Raw genomic sequence first — 19,325 nt, 5'->3', positions numbered from 1 at the left:
GTAAGAACTTCAGACATAAGGTCATGTGACCTAATGTCTAACGGTCCTTTTGCAGGACATACACAATGCAGTTTCGTCACGGTTTTTGCCGCGATTCGGGGCAAAATCGTGACAAAACTACAATGTACTTTGGGTGGCCATGATAATATGATAATCCGCCATTGATGGTCGGGCACGGAACATACCCGGCCATTCATTGGTTCTAATTGTACCTGTGTCCTATAGACGCAGGTACAATTATAGTGCAGGAGGGGGTGGCGCTTGCGCCCCCTCTAAGTTGCGCCCGGGGCACATGCCCTGCCTGCCCCCCCTAGCTACGCCCCTGTTCTCTGTATGAAACTACATTATGAATTATCAAGCATGATGCCGAATTACTAAAATAAGTATTCTCCATTTTATAATGACCTTTTCTCTATATAATAGACTCAAATAAATATCTTATCTTCATGTGTTCATAATTTGGCCTTTATACCCCATTGTAGCGGGTTGGCTGAACGCCCAGACATAGAATGCAACTTTTTCTCATTATCGCAACAAATTCCCCCATGAGAACAAACCACTAACAACTGCCCATTATATGCTTGTCTCCAGGTGTTACCTGATGTCAGCATTTTAATGAAGAATTAGAATTATGTATTTGAAATATTCTTATGGTCTGCTATTGGCTGAATAAGAGTAATTGTCACATTACCTCTGATTGGTTAACCTCAAGTCTACGCCCCATTTGAATGATATTATTATAATTGAGTTTGGCAATAAACCCCCAGAGGAGTATATTGAGAATACCAGCAGCGTCTGTGTGTTATTTCTCCTCTCTCGATATATATTGGTATGAAATATCCTGATTAGGATGCTGGATAAAGTGCCTGGCGTGAGTGTTTGTTGGAACACTCCTTTAAATTTCAGTCTAATATATTTTGAGCCATTGACTTCCACAACAGTAGGTGTAATGATTAGGTGTCCCAATACTTTTGTCTATATAGTGTATGTAGGCCGACGGCTATCTAGTGTGTGTAGTTATCTTTCGGCAATCTTAATAAAATGCCAGACCACCAATGTATTGTACATATTCATGACTATTTCGCTAAGGTACTTATTAACACTCATATCCCAAATCACAGGACATTTCAAGCCAGGAAATTTTTTATACCATGACCTCCTATGTTAAAACCCCTCGATTTTAATGGGCCGTTAAACAGTCCACAAGTATGGTAAGGCTGGGTTCACACGAGCATGTTACGTCTGTAATGGACGGAACATATTTCGGCCGCAAGTCCCGGACCGAACACAATGCAGGGAGACGGGCTCCTAGCATCATAGTTCTGTACGACGCTAGGAGTCCCTGCCTCGAAATACGTTCCGTCCATTACGGACGTAACATGCTCATGTGAACCCAGCCTAATGGTGAAGAAGAAAAAAGACATGAGTTCAGGGCAGAGTTTTAGGCTTTGTTCACACAAGCGATTTTTCTTGAGGAAAAATCTGACATGTATATAGCCAGGTTTCCGCGGCAGAAATTCAAGGCTGACTTTTGGATTTATACAGATTTTCTGCATGCAGAATAGCTTCATCCAATGGAGATAATTTGCACGTGGCTAGCCGACGCTGTTTTCGCGGCAGAATACACTGTGGAAACTGCATGAAGAAGTGACGGTTTTTCTTCTTTATCAGAGAGGCACATAGCAATTCAGCCCGCTGAAAACTATGCTCCGTATGAACACGGCGGTTTCCCATTGAAGACAATAGGAGGCTTTTTCCAAGCATTTTTAATGTTGATTCCTTTGGGCCTGTTCACACAAAGTATTTTGACGAGCTTTTTGGAGCGGAAATCGCTCCACAAAACTCGTCAAAAACCGTCCGAAAATGCCTCCCATTGATTTCAATGGGATGCGGTTTTCTCCTGTGAGCGGTAAAACCGCCCCGCGGGAGAAAGAAGAGACATGGTCTATCTTCGCGCGTTTACACCTCTGACCTCCCATTGACATCAATGGGAGGCAGAGAAAGCGTATTTCGCTGAGTTTTTTGCCCGTAGGACTCAATGGCCATGGGCGAAAAACGCAGCGAAAATCGTGGCAAACGACCTGCAGGAATGACAAAGTCTGCCTCAAAAATCCCAAACAGAATTTTGAGGCAGAATTTTCCTCCTGCAAAAATCTCCGTGTGAACGAGGGTTAATCTGAGGGTTTTGTGTGTAATTTCAGGAATGAGTTCATCAGATATCAAACTAGTGACATACAGTATACGGACATGCACTGATAATATTGGTATTCTTTTCTTTTATTAAAGCCCCAAGAAGACAGGGTAAATCCGTCCCTTCAGCCTCATAGCTCAGTCAGCTCTCCATAACGCGCCAAACGCTCCTTCACACCAACTCTGTGTTCAGTTTATCGGGGACGCGCAGCACATGCGCACAATGGGCATATTACTGCCGGAGCGAGCACGTAGAAAGAGCAGCGTTTGTGATTGTGAGGCCGGTGTAACTGTACTGGTGAGCGGTGCCCTATTATCCAGCTTGGGGAGTAGAAGGACGCAGCGTCTACTGTACGGAACTTCACCGCTATCTCATAATGGCTTCCCTGCACGTATTGGGTGATGGAGCCGAGGACTGCGGGACCCCCGAGACTGCCGAGGGGCGGAGAAGTGGTCGGAGGAAGCGACCCAAGGTGAGGGGGGTGGAGAATAACAGGCCGGGGTTGTGTTACAATACTGCTTGGACTCGTCATATGACTGTAGAAAACGGAGATGTCCTTGTGGTAACATACTCTGCTGACGTCATTACAGCCGGTACGGGATTACTACACGCAGCTTTATCACGACACATCCACTGACGTAGTCAAGAGCAGGATGCTGACGGGTCTATAGCAACGATACACAATAATCCTCTATGTATCTAGAGAGCGCCTACAACAGTCTGACCTCTAAAATCTATATAGCCCTCCTTCCCCTATGTCATTCACCAAACAGACCCATTAGGTCTGTCATATCATCACACTGACAGCCACCAAATACAATTCTTTATTACTTTGTCATGTATAAATAAGTTTAAAGGGGTTATCCGGGATGTGAAAATGTTTTATTAGGAGCTGGAAATGAAATAAGTAAACCAAAAAATCAATACTACCTATCCTTTCCCCTGGTGATCGAGGGCTGTCGCTCCGGCGGCGCTCCAGGTGGTTTTTTACATGCATGTAGCGTGTAACCCCTGCAGCCAATCAGAGGGCCCAGCGGGGCTCTCTGATGAATCGTATTTCTGGCAGAATGCCCGAAATGAAACCTATCGCCACTGAGCCCTCTGATTGGCTGCAGCGGTCACATGTTACGTGCATGTAGACAACCGCCGGTAGTTCCCGTTGGAGCGACAGCGCTCGATCACCAGGGGCAAGGACTGCATGTCGGCTGCATTTCCTGGAACGAACGCCGTTCAGGGAGCCGGGCTCCTTGCATCGTAGTTATGTATGACGCTAGGCGGCCCTACCTCCCCGCAGGAAAACTGTCCCGTACTGAAAGCATGGTCGTGTGCATGAGGCCTTCTAGATATAGTTCCATACTCTCAGAGATAACACTGAGGCAATCTGCAATCGGCCTTATCCACCGTTCTTGGACTAGGGCATGCCGTGACGTTTTGGGGCCTACTCACTTCAAGAAAAAGTTGAACTGTAAGCCTGATCCACTTGAGTGTTGAATCCGTCCGTGTGACGGCCATCACACAGACGCATGTTTTTCAATGGGGCCGATCACACGTCCGTTGTTTCAAAAGACCGTGTGCAGGGTCCGTTGAAAAATAGAACATGTCCTATTTTGTTCTGTTTTCACGGGTCCCTTCATAGGCCCAAGTCTAACGGGACCCTCACGGGGGCACCTTGGACGTGAAAAATGAATCGCTCGTATGAATCTAGCCTAAACTTGTGTTTTTGATATTCTAATGTCTTTAAGTGGATGTCATTATGGGGGTTAAAATTTTAGTGTTGTGCTTTAATCTCTTGGTGTCCTACAAAATTGTCATGTAGAGGTCTGGATGGATAATGGATGGTAGCCCATCTGGGGATTGTTAGATCACATGTCTGTCAGCAAATACAGCACTTTGGGGATAATTACTGGACGGGAACACGGAGCGCCAAAAATGAGCGCTGATTGACGTGTTATATTGTTAACAGGCCCTTATTTATTTATTTTTACATGGGCCGATGCTATACTGTTAGGAGATGAGCCATCGTTAATACGATTGTTCAGTTCCCACCAATTTGCATCATTGTCGGCAGCAGCACTCCTGTTTACATGGGGAGATGTTTTGCCAACAACGATTATTCTATAGACTGCACAAAGGATGTGGTCTGTTGACGAACGAGCTTTGCTCGTTTCTTGGCCAATGGCTGCCCTGTTTATATAGGCCAATAATCGGGAAAGAGCGTTCGTAAGAACACTCGTCTGTTCGGCTGATTGTTGCCCTGTGTATGTTTTATATCCCGTTTTTTGCCTGCGTTTGAGAGATGTCGGAAAAACTCCCAACGTCTACGTTAAATGTATGCATTGCATATAATGCCCTGAGAATGAACTTCTATCAGCTGCGTGGATGATGGGACCCATAGGGGAGAAGAGTTAAGTTTTTTTATTTAATTTTATTTTTTTAACCACTTCCTGACCAAATATGTGTGCATTTCTTACACGCTGGGCGCAAGGTGGCGCTTACAATGAATGGTGCGCAAAACTGGCTTTTAGAGAAAACATTTCCAAAGCTGGTTCGCTGACACCATACGACCATTACAGATGTTGTGACATTTCCAGTCCACAAAAACTGATGGCCTGTCCTCCAGGATAGGCCATCAATATCTGGTCTGTCAAGGTCCGACACCCGGCACCCCCGTCGATCAGCTGTTTTGAAGGGGTCGGGGTGCTCGTACGAGTTCTGCTTCCCCTTCATTTCCATTACTGCTCACACTGAATCACGGACACTCTTGTAGCAGCGGTTCAGTTTTACAGCCTTCTCCCATTCAAGTGTATACTGTAATACTGTGAACCGCCGCTACAAGTGTGTCCGCGATTCACGGTGTGAGCAGTAAAGGAAATTAAGGGGAAGCGACGATCGTACGAGCATCGCGGTCCCTTCAAAACAGCTGATCGACAGGGCTGCAGGGAGACGGGCCACCACCAATCAGATATTGATGGCTTATCCTGAGGATAGGCCATCAATTTTTGGGGACTGGAACACCCCTTTGACACCCCAAAAATTATTATTTTATGGAATGTAGACCCCCAAGGTATTTAACGACCGATCAAAGACTTGAAAATTTGCTGTGTAAAATGTCTGCAGCATGCTGATGAGTTTTGTAAAATCTGATCTACAGTAATCCGCTTCAGACTTTGACTGCGCAAAGCCGCAGGTAAAACTTACAGTAAATCCGCCACATCTAACGTCACCCTAAGGCCCAGTTCACAGTTTGTTTTTTTTACGTGGAAACTGCGTCGGAATCAGCGCCAATATACCGCTGAAATAGTTGTTTTTTCCCGGGCGGCTGGGAGGCAGAAAAAGCGTTTTACACCCGCGGTCCTCAATGGCCTCGGGCAAAAAACACAAAAAAAAATTCAAGGAAGGTCAAAATCTGAATTTTGAGGCAGATTTTTTTTTCTGCCTGCAAAATACTCAGTGTGAGTTACATGGGGACTTTGGCCACGACACCGGTCATCCGACCAAAGATCGCTATGTCCCATAGCCTACACTGCAAGTAATGAAAGTCAATGTGGTTGCGATGCGAGTTTGGATTTTTTGCAACTGTAATGTTGTGACAACTTGCGCGTTGCGACACAACCACATTGACTTTTATTACAAGCAATGTAGGCTGCGGGACATAGCGTTCTTCGGCCGGTCCACCTGTGTCGTTGGGTGGTCAAAGTCGCCGTGTAGCAGGTTGACAAAATAATTTATAGAGAAAATTTTTATTGAAAAATTGTTTTTTTAACATTACATTATTCTTCTCCTCTCTGGCAGTCTGCCAGAGAGGAGAAGATGCAACTGGTGATCACCTGACCAGAGACCACTCTGAAGCTCGGTGATACAGCTGTCCGGTACTTACCGTCGGCACGCATGTTATCGCAGTGACAGGCTGTCACAGTGCTCACATAGCTGAGCTCCTTACCGTCGGCGTGCAAGCGCTGCTGGGAGGAGCAATGTGATCGTTGTGACAGACTGTCACAATGATCACATGACCGTAGACCACACTGAGTGGTCTCCGGTGAAAGTTAGGTGATACAGCTGCCTTAGAGACAGCTGTATCTCGGAGCTAAATGCTGCCAGGGAGCTGCAAACCTGCTAACTCTGCAGGACGTTCTGGAACGGCCCTGCAGAGTTAATCGCGTACCGCCTGGACGTTTATAGTCTACGGGCGGTCCGGAAGTGGTTAAGGCAGATGGGAGGAATGGATGGCACATGGCCAGCGAAGGATGCAACACATTTATTGAGAGATGTTTGCCTTTTACTCCAACTTTCTTTCTTTTTTATTAAGACTGGCATATGAAATACCAGTCTTAATAATTTCCCCCCTAATGGTTTGGAAGTTAGAACCTTAAAGAGAACCTTTCACCTGGCCATAGATGTGCAGCATGTAATGGGCAGGGCTGCACAAACCCTGGGGCACTTTACATTTTTTCCCTACCCTCCTCCATTATTTAGATATTGGTGCTGTTATATTTGGCGCCCGATATTTAAATAACCCCCTGAACGGTCAATGGGGCGTGTAATGGCACTATGGCTGTGACACTGTCCAATCCGCTACGGACCGTGCCACAGCAAGAGCTGGAGAGACGAGAGCGTGTGTGTCCACAGCAACCACGGTATTTAAATGACTAAAACCAGAGGGGCAACCCCCTGTAACGTTCCAACGGCCCCCAAAAACTGTGTGTGTGTGACCTACAGACAGCACAGAATTGACCTATATTACATAAATATACGGGGGCTCTTTTTATTAGTGGGTCTGGCTATTTAATCACACAAATGCATATAATGGAATATACAGTGATTACTAAATGGTGTATTACTGTTGGGAGGAATAAATACGTATATTTTTTTATAAATGGCAAATAAAGTTGATTATCTTGTGGTGTTGAGATGTCTTTAACTTTATTACAGACTGTTCCTGTGTGGGAGAACAAGCCATGTGGTTCTTCTCGTAGCCTTGTCCGGAAAATAGGGTCTCACCTGCCTCTGAAGCCGTGTACCAGAGCTCACTTTGAGGTACTGCTGTACCATTTTATGAAGTATAGATTTGAGAATTTAGAATTGGTCTTGATATATTCTCTAGTAGACCATTCCAGCTAGTATAAGGTCTCGCTTCAAGAACCTGATAGCTGGGATGGGGAGGGGTGATCTTTGCTTCAACTTGGAGTGAATTCACACGCGGCAGATTTGTTGCAGAAAATCCTGGGACTGTCCCATTCATCTGAATGGGGCTTGCAGAAATCCATGCACATAAACAACTCCATTCAGATGAGTGGAAATAATTTTTCAATCTCAGAAATTTCTCACAAATCTGCCGCGTGTGAATATACCCTAACAGTACTATACCTGTTTTTATTAGCTCGAGCTACACTCAGAAATCCATTAATAAAAATTCCTGCAGAAAGATTGAAAGGGATGGTCGTGTAATCCTAATTGGTAGAAGATGTGATCACCCAACTATCTAGTAGACGGTTCTAATAAGTGGACCTAGTACAATGTAAGCTTTCTTATATGTGGACATTGAGCTGCACAATATGGTCCATAATGCCAGGACTGGACCCAATTTTACCTGCACCTCTAGAACTTCACATGTACTGCGGCCTGAGACCAGAATGTCTTATTCTTTGCCTATAAATCCGATTTATTTTTTAGTGGTCTAAATGAAGCTTTCTCTTGCAGGCTCTCCCTGGTTCTGATTTATTTTTTACTGATGCCCCAATGGTCCCTACTCTAGCTGACATTAAGTGGATTGCCGCAGATGATGATGAAACCTATGCAAGAGTGAGGTATTTATTAGCTGCAGTTTTATTCCGCATCAGCAATTTTTTTAAAGGTTACAAGTAGGAAAACATTCTATACCCTCTTGTTTGTTCAAATTGTAGCGTTACATGGCAACCGTTTATAAAGCATAGATGCATCGGGTCTGCCAAGGCCTCTGTCTGCTCTGGCACAAAGAGGGGGAAACCCCCCTCTATGACGTCCATGTGCCCTAATAGGGCATATGGACAGGGGTTGTCGCCCTATGAATCCCTCTAAGCTTCTCTTTGGGGAGGGAGATGGACAGGTTATTGATTTCAACAGAAGCTGTGTAATTCTTAACTTCCCATGTGTTGGCGCATTGTCCAAGTTCGAGAACCCCTTTTAGTGTATCAGAGCTCTCTTTTCTAACTATCCACCTGTGTCAGTTGGACATGATCATCACAGATTTTCTTTCAGCCACTAAACAGCCAGAACAGATCTTGAAAATGGTGAAGAATTTACGCAAAAACGGGCAGATTTACAAATCCGGTCTTAAATTGAGAAATCTTAGAATTAGATTTATGTGTAACTTTATACCACCTATTGGTTGGCTTACTTTAGACCACTTATTTGCGACACAATTTTGGCGCATCTTGAGCCTTGGCCCTTTTTTGTTAAGTCCCTTGTCGTACAAGTCGCAAACATCTTTTCTTTTTGCTGCATTTTATTGATCAATTTGTATAAAATGATTAGAGCCAAAAAGAAGATGCAACTTAGGTCAAAAATTTTCACTTTATTTCTTATTTTCTTTTTGTTGCTTCTCCTGTCTGCATGTTAGCAGCTGGACCGTTTTTTACATTCGTCGCTGCAAGGAAATGGGCGATCCCGCCCTGTTTGAATGGAAGCATGGAAACTACATTTCCCATAAATCACTGCTTCAAAGTCCCTTCTGTCAAGGCCAGTCTTCTCCAGGTGGAATGATAGCAGAAGGTAGCAATATAGTATTTGAGATAGGCAATGGGGGAAGGCAGCAGACAGAAGAAAACAAAGCCTCACAAGGCACACACATCAACGCTGCCCCACAGTATGCCACATAGAACGCTGAGAGGACATAATAGGTGGTCAGATACTCCGCACACATCAACGCTGCCCCACAGTATGCCACATAGAACGCTGAGAGGACATAATAGGTGGTCAGATCCTCCGCACACATCAACGCTGCCCCACAGTATGCCACATAGAACGCTGAGAGGACATAATAGGTGGTCAGATCCTCCGCACACATCAACGCTGCCCCACAGTATGCCACATAGAACGCTGAGAGGACATAATAGGTGGTCAGATACTCCGCACACATCAACGCTGCCCCACAGTATGCCACATAGAACGCTGAGAGGACATAATAGGTGGTCAGATACTCCGCACACATCAACGCTGCCCCACAGTATGCCACATAGAACGCTGAGAGGACATAATAGGTGGTCAGATACTCCGCACACATCAACGCTGCCCCACAGTATGCCACATAGAACGCTGAGAGGACATAATAGGTGGTCAGATCCTCCGCACACATCAACGCTGCCCCACAGTATGCCACATAGAACGCTGAGAGGACATAATAGGTGGTCAGATCCTCCGCACACATCAACGCTGCCCCACAGTATGCCACATAGAACGCTGAGAGGACATAATAGGTGGTCAGATACTCCGCACACATCAACGCTGCCCCACAGTATGCCACATAGAACGCTGAGAGGACATAATAGGTGGTCACATCCTCCGCACACGTCAACGCTGCCCCACAGTATGCCACATAGAACGCTGAGAGGACATAATAGATGGTCACATCCTCCGCACACGTCAACGCTGCCCCACAGTATGCCACATAGAACGCTGAGAGGACATAATAGATGGTCACATCCTCCGCGCACATGAACGCTGCCCCACAGTATGCCACATAGAACGCTGAGAGGACATAATAGATGGTCACATCCTCCGCGCACATGAACGCTGCCCCTCCTATGTTTCTCCATCATGTCTTCTGCCTTCCGCAATAAACTTCACAGAACGCTGACCGGAGCAGATAGGTGGACAAGGACCTATGAAGCCCGCTGGAGGGCATAGCTGATTCTGGATTAATCATCACTTGAGCTGTGACAATTTGTTTGGGAGGCATCGCTGTAGTCACATGGGTAGTAAAGTTTCATATTTTGTGGACCCACAGAGCGGAGAGAAACATGAGACCCCAATACGAATTGTTACTGCTTCAAGATGTAAACAGAGGCAGGGGGATCACGAGACTGGAAGCCTGCGCTTCTTTCCTGTGCATCTTCGCTATAACATACATAATATTAAGTTTTATTATTTTTGCTTGCTAAAATGATTGCCATATATTATTTAAAAGTCGGATAACCCCCTTTGTTTCCTTTACACGCGTAGATTTCTGCCCATAATGAGTGCGGATTGGCGCTATAACCGTTCAATCAGCGCTTGTTTAAAGGCCCTTTTAGATTGACTAATACAATCTTTCGGTCTCCATACAGTTTGCATTCCCTGTTTACATGGGGAGATGTGCTGCTGTTCACAATAACTTTTTAGGCTGCAAAAAAGATGCCATCAGCCAACGAACGATTGTTTGCGCATGTGTCGTCGGATCGCTGCCATGTATGTAAGGCCAATGATCGAGAGGGCATTCTTACGAACGTTTGTTCAGTTGATTATTGGCCTGTGTTAGGCCCCATTCACACGACCGTAAAAACCCATAGACTTCTAATGGCCACGGGTACCTTCCCGTTTGCTTACGGGAAGGTGCCTGTGCCGTTAAAAAAATAGGACACGTTCTAAATTTTTTCATTTTACGGGCCGTACTCTTATACTTTATAATGGGAGCACGGCCCGTAAAAGCGGCCGGCCGTGCCCGTAATTGCGGGCACGGTCGTGTGCATCAGGCCTTAATGGGCCTTAACGCTCCTTCCTTCCTTCCTTCTTTTTTTTTTTTCTTTTTAAATGTCGCCCACGTGTGGAAATTTGCTTTCATTACATCTCCAGATAAAACATTTGACAAAATTAGACACTTGGAGTTCGTGCAAGGACATCCTAGCTTGTCTATGATTCTACACTCCACACAGATTATTAATTCCTAAACATTTTATACTTTTTTCTAGGCCTATTTTATTAGTTCATATGAATGCAAGAGCTACAAGATTTTTGTGCACACATTGCCGCAATGGACACCGGCTTCTATTTTATCTCCCTGCAGACGCTGCAGTCTGAGTTTACACTGAGCAAGCGTGTATAGGGTCATGCTCTTCTTCTCCTTCTTTTTTTTTTTTTCCCCCAGCAGCTTTTATATATATATAAAAATAAATGTGTGTTTGTGTGTTACATATTTTGGTTCTATCTGTTAGGAGTGACTCAAGACCACTGAAGCATAAGTGGAGACCAAGTCCTCTCTTAGTGATGCAAAGAAATTCATCTGTCCCCAACCTGAAGATAAAGGAAGAGAAAATGTTTTGCTTAAAGAAACCTGGCATGTCCTTAAACAAGTCCACGGACTTACAAGATGAACTAAGTCTCCTGAGAAGCCAGATCGCCAGAATAGTTGCTACAGACACAGGTACTCCACAAACATCATTGACTTGGTTTTGGTGCATAATCGACAGTTAAAAAATATTATTGTTTTCCCTTGCTTAAAGGGGTTGTCAGGGTATATGAAAATGGGTTTTCTAAACCGATTTGAGAATTCTGAGTTATTAGAGTTGGGATTAAAAGCGTGGGATCATCTGTTCAGGATCAACATCTCTTGGCCAGAGTGGTTACAATGTTTCTTGCTCTGGAGGACCTATACTTTCCTGCATTACACAAGCAAACCATTGATTTGAATAGGCCCTGTGTAATGTTTAAAGGGGTATTCCGGTTACAACAAGTTACCCCCTATCTGTAGGGTAAGGGGTAACTTGCTGATCAGTGGGTGTCCGATAGCTCGGACCTCCACCGTTTGAGAACAGGGAGCCCGAAGTTGCCCGAACCCCAAGTTTGAATTGAGCGGCAGGTCACTCATGCACACTGCCACTCCATTCATTCGCTATGGGGGTGCCGGAGATAGCCGAGTGCAGTGTTTGGCTTTTTCCGGAAACTTGTTGTAATCGGAATACCCCTTTCATTTCTCCTGTGGTGGCACTGAAGGAAAATGAAACACTTAATGCTAGTTTTCCCCACAGATTACAGCTGATCACTAGGGGGGGACGACCCAGCGATCCGCTTATTGTCAAGGAACACTTCTTCCAAGTCGAGATTGTCCAAAGCGGAGAACCCCTTTAATCTGCAATGTAAACTACCTCTTGTTTCTGAAAAAATGTAAAAGGAATGGATTTTAATTACAACAGTAACTCTTTCATATACTTCATTGACCTTCTGTGAACCTCTGTTCAGAATAAGCTCCGGTAGAACCTACTGCTCTCAACGTGCACATTGGTAAATGCTTATAAATGACCTCTTTTCTCAATATCCATATGAGCTTTTCTTACAACAGCCAGGCTATTAGAGTAAGTAGAGTAGGTCCAAAAATGTAGAAACGTCATAATAAAATAGGGATGTGAAGGTGACAAAGAAAATGCTTTGGGAATATTTACACAGGGTGACGAGGGGAGACTATGGAGCTTCTTAGAATTAGGCCTTATTCACACTTCTGTATTTTGGCTCTGTATTCAGAACATACAGACACAATACAAAAATAGTGTTACTCTATTCACACATCCATATTTCTACACATATTTTAATACACTGCATGCTGATGATATGACGGCCATATAATCTTCATAGAAGTCAATAGACCCCGAAAATTATTTGACATCAGTATGACATCGATATTTGGAAATTAATAAATACTGATGACAATACAGACACAAATACGGATGAAACACTGAACAATACAGCACTTAAAGAAAATCTAGACATTATACACATACAATACTGCGCTAAATGCAGACAAAACGGTTTGCATTTTGTGTCCATATTTAACTTCTGATTTGATGTAAATAAAGCTAATAATGAAGAGTTATGCGACTTTCTAGTATACTTTTGTGTTTGAATACTTTACTTGCTACAAATGTATCTGGTCAGGCAAACGTTTGGGACGGTAGAGTGATTTGTGCTGCTGCTGTATTATTTGACTACATTACAGGTCCTGTATATATTTGCGTAGATACAAATGTACTTTCTAAATGCTAGTATAAACTAGACATACTGATAAAGCAGATTGTGTTATGAAATAATTAATATTAATAAGAGTGTCAAATTGTAAAAAAATTTCCCAACTAAAGATAAAATGTCAATATTATATGTATGTGGAGATACATTATCAGCTCTTTTCAAAAATCGAGTATAAAAAGAACGAAACCTTCTAACCGGTTTCTGCATGTTCAAACTCATGAGGGGAGATTTATGAAGATTGGCGTTTCATACTTTTTCATAGTTTCAAACTATTTTCATTCTCTAGACTTCTTTTTCACATTTAGAAATCACGCTTTTAGTGCTAGATACATGACTTTTTCACAATGCATATAAAACTTCTCAAATAATACACCGTTCAGCCATTACATTGTAGTGAGTAACCGTGATTATCTTGTCAGGTGGGCTATAATATTAAGCAAGTGAACAGTCTGTTCTTGAAGTTGACGTGGTGGAAACAGGAAAAATGGCCAAGTGTAAGGATTTGAGTGACTAAGGGTATGTTCACACGGCTTATTTTCGGCTTATTGATTGCAATGGGAAAACGGCGTTTTGCTACGACGGGCTGTTTTTTTACGCGGCCGTTTTGAAAAATGGCCGCGTAAAAAAACGTTTGCAAAAAATAAGTGCATTTCACTTCTTGGGACGTTTTTGGAGCCGTTTTTCATTGACTATTGAAAACCGCTCCAAAAACAGCCGTGAAAAACGTGAGTGGCTTAAAAAACGTCCGAAAATCAGGAGCTGTTTTCCCTTTAAAACCGCTCCGTATTTTCAGACTGTTTTGGTTAAGCGTGTGAACATAGCCTGATGAGGGTCAAATTGTGATGGTTAGACAACTGGCTCAGAACGTCTCCAAAACAGCAGGTCTTGTGGTTTGTACCCACCAAAGAAGTACAACTGGTGAACTGGCAACAGGGTCATGGGTGCCTGAGACTTATTGATCAGTGTGGGGAGCGAAAGATTAGCTGTCTGGTCAGATCCGACACAAGACCTGCTGTATCACAAATTGCTGGAAAATTTACTGCTGGTTATTGTAGAAAGGTGTCGCAACACAAAGAGCATTGCCGTTTTCTGTGCACGGAGCTGCAAAACTATCATCATACCCATTTTGCCCACTTTTGAAAGCGCCTACAATGGGCATGTGAGCATCAGAACTGGAGCAATGGAACAAGGTGGCCTGATCTGATGAATCACATTTTCTTTAATGCCATGTGGGTCCTGGCATTCATGTGGACATTACTTTGACACCTACCACTTACTTAAACATTGTTACAGACCAAGTACACCCCTTCATGGCAACGGTATTCTCTAATGGCAGTGGCCTCTTTCAGCAGGATAATGTGCCCTACCACACTGCAAAAATTAAGGAATAGGTTGAGAAACACGACAAAGAGTTCAAGGTGTCGATTTGGCCTCCAAATTCCCCAGATGTCAATCTAATCGACCATCTGTGGGATTTGCTGGAAAACAAGTCGGACTCATAGAGGCCACACATCATAACTAATAGGACTTAAAGGATCTGTTGCTGACAGATATCACAGGACACCTTCAGAGGTCTTGTGGAGTCCATGCATCAACAGGTCAGAGTGGTTTTGGTGGCACGAAGGGACCTACACAACATTAGGCCGGTGGTTTTCATGTTCTAGCTAATCCTTGTATATAGTTTGATTCATAATGTCCAGACTTGTGCACTACAATACCCTAGCAACTTGCTATTAGGAACGCTCTCATTTTACTTATAACCTTCTTCTTTCAGCTTCTCCGTGTTCAACAGATTCTTTAAAGGCAAATGTGGACACAAATGCCTCTTTTCCTGACTTTGCTCCTTCTTTCCAGTCAGCAACGTCATTTGTGATTAGTGACATTACCGAAGAGGATGAGTTGGATGTGTCTGAATACTCATCTGCTTCTTTAATGGAATCTTCCTTCAGCCACCAGAAACAACTAGAGGCCAGCATGTCTGACGATGAAGATTCTCTCTGCCTCTCAAAGTCCAACAGCTTTGCAGATATGATGGGCATATTGAAGGATATCCACAAGATGAAAGTGAACAGAGATTGGTAATCTAGATTTCTAATTCCTTCAAACCCCTCTCATTATCTCAATAGTTATACCATTTGGGAGGAACTTTGGTTTTTAATTAGTTTTTTTTTTTTTTTTAGGTCCAATAGAAACCAAGGTTTACACAAAGAAGAGGATCCTATAAATCTTATTTCCGAGGTTCTGAGACAAAAGTTTGCATTAGGTGATCAAGACGATAAAAAGAACATTTGACCAAGTCCATTAAATAATTTTCTTCATGTAGTAAAATTCTGTAAAGGTCACTTATTTTGTTATAAAAAGGACATTAGAGTTCAGCACACTTTTTGAGGTTTTTCTACAACACCTGAAGGAAAATCACTTGACGTTGAGTGACTGTCAACGGTCAGTTTGGATGGCTGCACAGTGCGAGAGGTTTCTAGAATTCACCTAATAAGTGATAAATGACACTTATAGAGATCAGGTAAACGGCATATTTACAGCCTCGCTATCTGTTTACTTGTGTTCATTGCTATTTCCCTTTTTGTATGGTGTTGCATCTAAATGCTCTGCCACTAGCCATCTTTTTTTAAGATTTGTCCCATGCTAGTCCACCGCATAGGTAAAGGGTCTGATGTTAACACAGAGTTCTATTTACTGGGTAAAACTGCTTACAAATGTGGCTGTCATTCTTCAGACCTGTTGCTAGCACTCTTGACCATCTTGCTTTATTTAGGGATCCCAGACATCGATATTAAAAATAAAACACGCTTACACGTTTCGAACCTTGCGAGGTTCATAGCCATAGCATGTTTGAGTAGCAGTTTTTGTAAACTTCCTGTAGCCTTGAAGTCTTTCCTTGTGGGATTACATTTTGTTACGGCCTACCTTACATAGACAATAGTCATGATGATTGCAAATGCTAAAGGTGTCTGAGACTGTTGCTACGTAGGCTTCAATTGGGACGGACTGCAACTTTTTAATGGGGTGAACAAATTTATTTTGCCTGATTTCATAGATTTCCTATTCCATAATATACAGTGGGTGCATTAATTTACCTATTATTGACTTATCTGCTTCCTTACATTACACTGTTACAATTCTGTCTTTTAATAGAGATTGGGAATTTGTGAGGCAGGAGGCTGTTACATGTTACCATAAAACGGCGGGTCCATGAACTCTGCGGTTGTAAATGTGAAAAGTTGGCAACTTGTCCAAGTTGCAACTGCATCATTGATCTAGAAAGGTGTTAAAATGTTTTTTAAAATAACCATTCAGATAGTATTTCCTTTCTTCTTTTTTTTAATGGATAATTAGAACAGGGTTTGGAGCCAATAAAGCGATTTATCTATAGATTAACCTTTCCCTTTTGGATCGAATTCTGGTTTGCGCTTGGACCGTTTGCACAGAGCCTTAGTTTGCTGCCGTGTGCGCAGAAATATTGTTGTATAGAAGCCAATGCTTCTAGGGGAGAACCCTTTAGTATGTACGGTATCTGATAGAAGATGCCACAATTTTTCTTTTTCTGTTTTGTTTGATTTATACGAAATCCAACAAAAAAAAAAAGTAGATGTTGAAGTACCTCTATTATGGCTTTGTACAAAAAAAAATTACTATGGCCCTGTGCATGAGCCATAAGGAAAATGGAGTTGCTGTTACATTAATACAAACAAGCAAATGTACAAATTGTTTGACATTTTAATGATTTTCTAAAAAGAATTTGAAAAAATTCAATTTTGGCCATTTGTTCTGCTTGTACGCACAAACATACATCAATTTTTTTTTTTATATGAATGCCCAGTATTCTTTTGTCCCTTGTCTTGCCTTCCAGGGTAATATTTTTATTAACAAATAAAGTCCTGTAACTGAGAGTGCTTGCCTGTACTGTGTCAGAGTATGGGTTATTATATGTATGGGTTATTGTGCAAAATTGCGTTTCAACAACTGATAGCAGATTTTTCACCTGATGTCAATGGCCATCGTAAAGAACGTGTGCAAGGTAATAAAAACATGGTTCCTAGTGCATTACTTTAAAATCAGATTATTTTTTTTAGCATTTAATCATTTTGTAGAATTAAACTGTTAACCATGGATTTTGATCTGTAGATTGCAATGCAGAATTCTGAGCCAGACAAGTAGGCCATACCGCCACACCTAAGGGTCAATAAATGCTATTTCTAGAACTGCTTCATTTTCACCACATACTTGCAACTTATACTCTTTTATGTAGATATTAATCAGTGTGTCCAGTTAATGCTAAGAGGTTTGTATGGAATTATGGTGTTTTGTCACGTCATATAGTGTTTCTTATAAAATAAATGTTAGTTTATAATCCAAGTTTATTCAGTCCTTGAAGATTGTAGTAATTTGTAGAACACACAGGGGGCAGGGGGTCTAGACTGGTTCTTATACAAATTCGGACATCGCATAAAACTGCTCTTTTTTTTTTTTTTTTTTTTTTTTTTTTGTTTTGTTTAGTTTGTTCTTTATGGCATTTTGCATTACATCTAAGGCATTAAGCACACAACCGTACATTTGCGTCCACAATTTATCCAAATTTTTGCGGATAAATTGCAGATCCGTTAATTTCTATGGCCAATCACAAAACTGTGATTTTCACGGTTCCGCACTGGAGCTGCAGATCCAGACTGCAAAAACTTTTTATGACACAAGTCATTTAGCAGTCCGGATTTGTGGGTTCACGCTGTTCGTGAATTATTATTTTGTTTTTGGTGAATCCTAATGACACATGAAGGCACAACAAAGGTTTATTGCGGTTATTGGACCGCAACGGATCCACGGTTTTATGGCCAGCGAACCACTACTGTAGTGTGCATGAGGCCTAATTGTGCCCCTTTTCAGTAAAATGTAAAAATGTTGCCGTTGTCAGAAAAATGCTCTTATATCATCGAGTTCCAGTTTGTTGTTGAGTGTGACATTGATTCATGTGCCCCTATGTCTTTTATCACATGCAATGCTGGAAGTAGCATGGATTGTGAACTAATAAGCTGCTACTCCATCATTCAGCATGGCTTTTATGATGGCTGTTTATTTACTGCGATTACAGAACGATCTACTGTATAGCATAAAAGTATACTTTGAAATAAACGACTTTTAAAATCAAACCGCTTTAGAGTGAAATGACTTGAGAATATCTATGGTAGGTATTTGTGAGGTTTGGACAATACATTTCTGTATTATATGTTCACCCCAAAGATGCATGTATGGGTGTGAACTTAATAATTAGTAGGGGTGTCCACATACTTTTGGGCATATTGTAAATGTAGTTGTCCTCAATAAGGTCACTTTCTATATACAGGTTTGGTTCAATAAAACATCTGAAGCTACATCCAGAAAACGGCCAGTTAAATACTTCTATATGCTCATTTGAATGAGACCTATAGCAGACATAGCACTCGCGGATTGACATGGTGACTTAAGGAGCAGAGCATCAAGTCTACCTCATAGAAAAAGCTCATGGCTTCATGTCTTCTCTTGTAGAAATACAAAACAAACACTTCCCTGTACCTGGCACTTTTCTTTTCCTATTTTACTCTGATCCTACGTCGTTCATTCTAATTTAATGTTGGGTCAGATTCGAACATCTATGAGCAGTGCCACAAATAGGTTTAAGCACTCTGTAAAGCCCTTTAACCGCTTCCCGACCGCCCACTGTATATTCACGTCGGCATTTGCTGGGCTCTGTGCAGCGCCGACGTGAATTCACGGTGGGTGTTAAAAGCGCGATCCGGGTGTCTCAGAGTAACGCTGACACCCGGATCGCGCTGTTAACCCCTGCCTCTGGTCCCGGAGACATGACCGGGACCTAATTGGTTTAGGTCCCGGTCATGTAATCGCAGGGAAAGTTCATTGTAGCAACGAACTGGAAAGTTTGTTACTACAACAAACTGGAAAGTTTGTTGCTACAGCAAACTTTCCCGGGGACCCATTGCGGGTGCTGCAGTCGGTTATAAGGCAGAACCGGAGGCCATATAACAGCCCCCGGGTCTGCCATGCACAGCAGCCTATGAGAACCAGCCGGAGGCCGGTCCTCATAAGCTTCCTGTAAGTGTGACTCTCAGCGTCACACTGACCGTTTATAATACGTTACACTACCTAGGTAGTGTAA

At 42.7% G+C, this 19,325-nt stretch overlaps 1 protein-coding gene across 1 annotated transcript; it reads left to right on the top strand.

Moving 5' to 3' along the window:
* Nucleotides 1-2,385: 2,385 nt before the first annotated feature.
* MTFR1L (mitochondrial fission regulator 1 like) lies at nucleotides 2,386-18,321 on the top strand. Its single transcript, XM_075853201.1, has 6 exons — nucleotides 2,386-2,663; nucleotides 7,121-7,225; nucleotides 7,889-7,995; nucleotides 11,356-11,564; nucleotides 14,934-15,237; nucleotides 15,340-18,321. The coding sequence occupies exons 1-6, from the start codon at nucleotides 2,568-2,570 to the stop codon at nucleotides 15,449-15,451; spliced, it is 933 nt and encodes a 310-aa protein (XP_075709316.1). The 5' UTR covers nucleotides 2,386-2,567; the 3' UTR covers nucleotides 15,452-18,321.
* Nucleotides 18,322-19,325: the final 1,004 nt, after the last annotated feature.

This window comes from Rhinoderma darwinii, chromosome 2 (assembly GCF_050947455.1).
Source record: "Rhinoderma darwinii isolate aRhiDar2 chromosome 2, aRhiDar2.hap1, whole genome shotgun sequence".
Taxonomy (NCBI): domain Eukaryota; kingdom Metazoa; phylum Chordata; class Amphibia; order Anura; family Rhinodermatidae; genus Rhinoderma; species Rhinoderma darwinii.
Note: the sequence above shows the minus strand (reverse complement) of the source record. Positions and strands in the feature narration are given on the sequence as shown.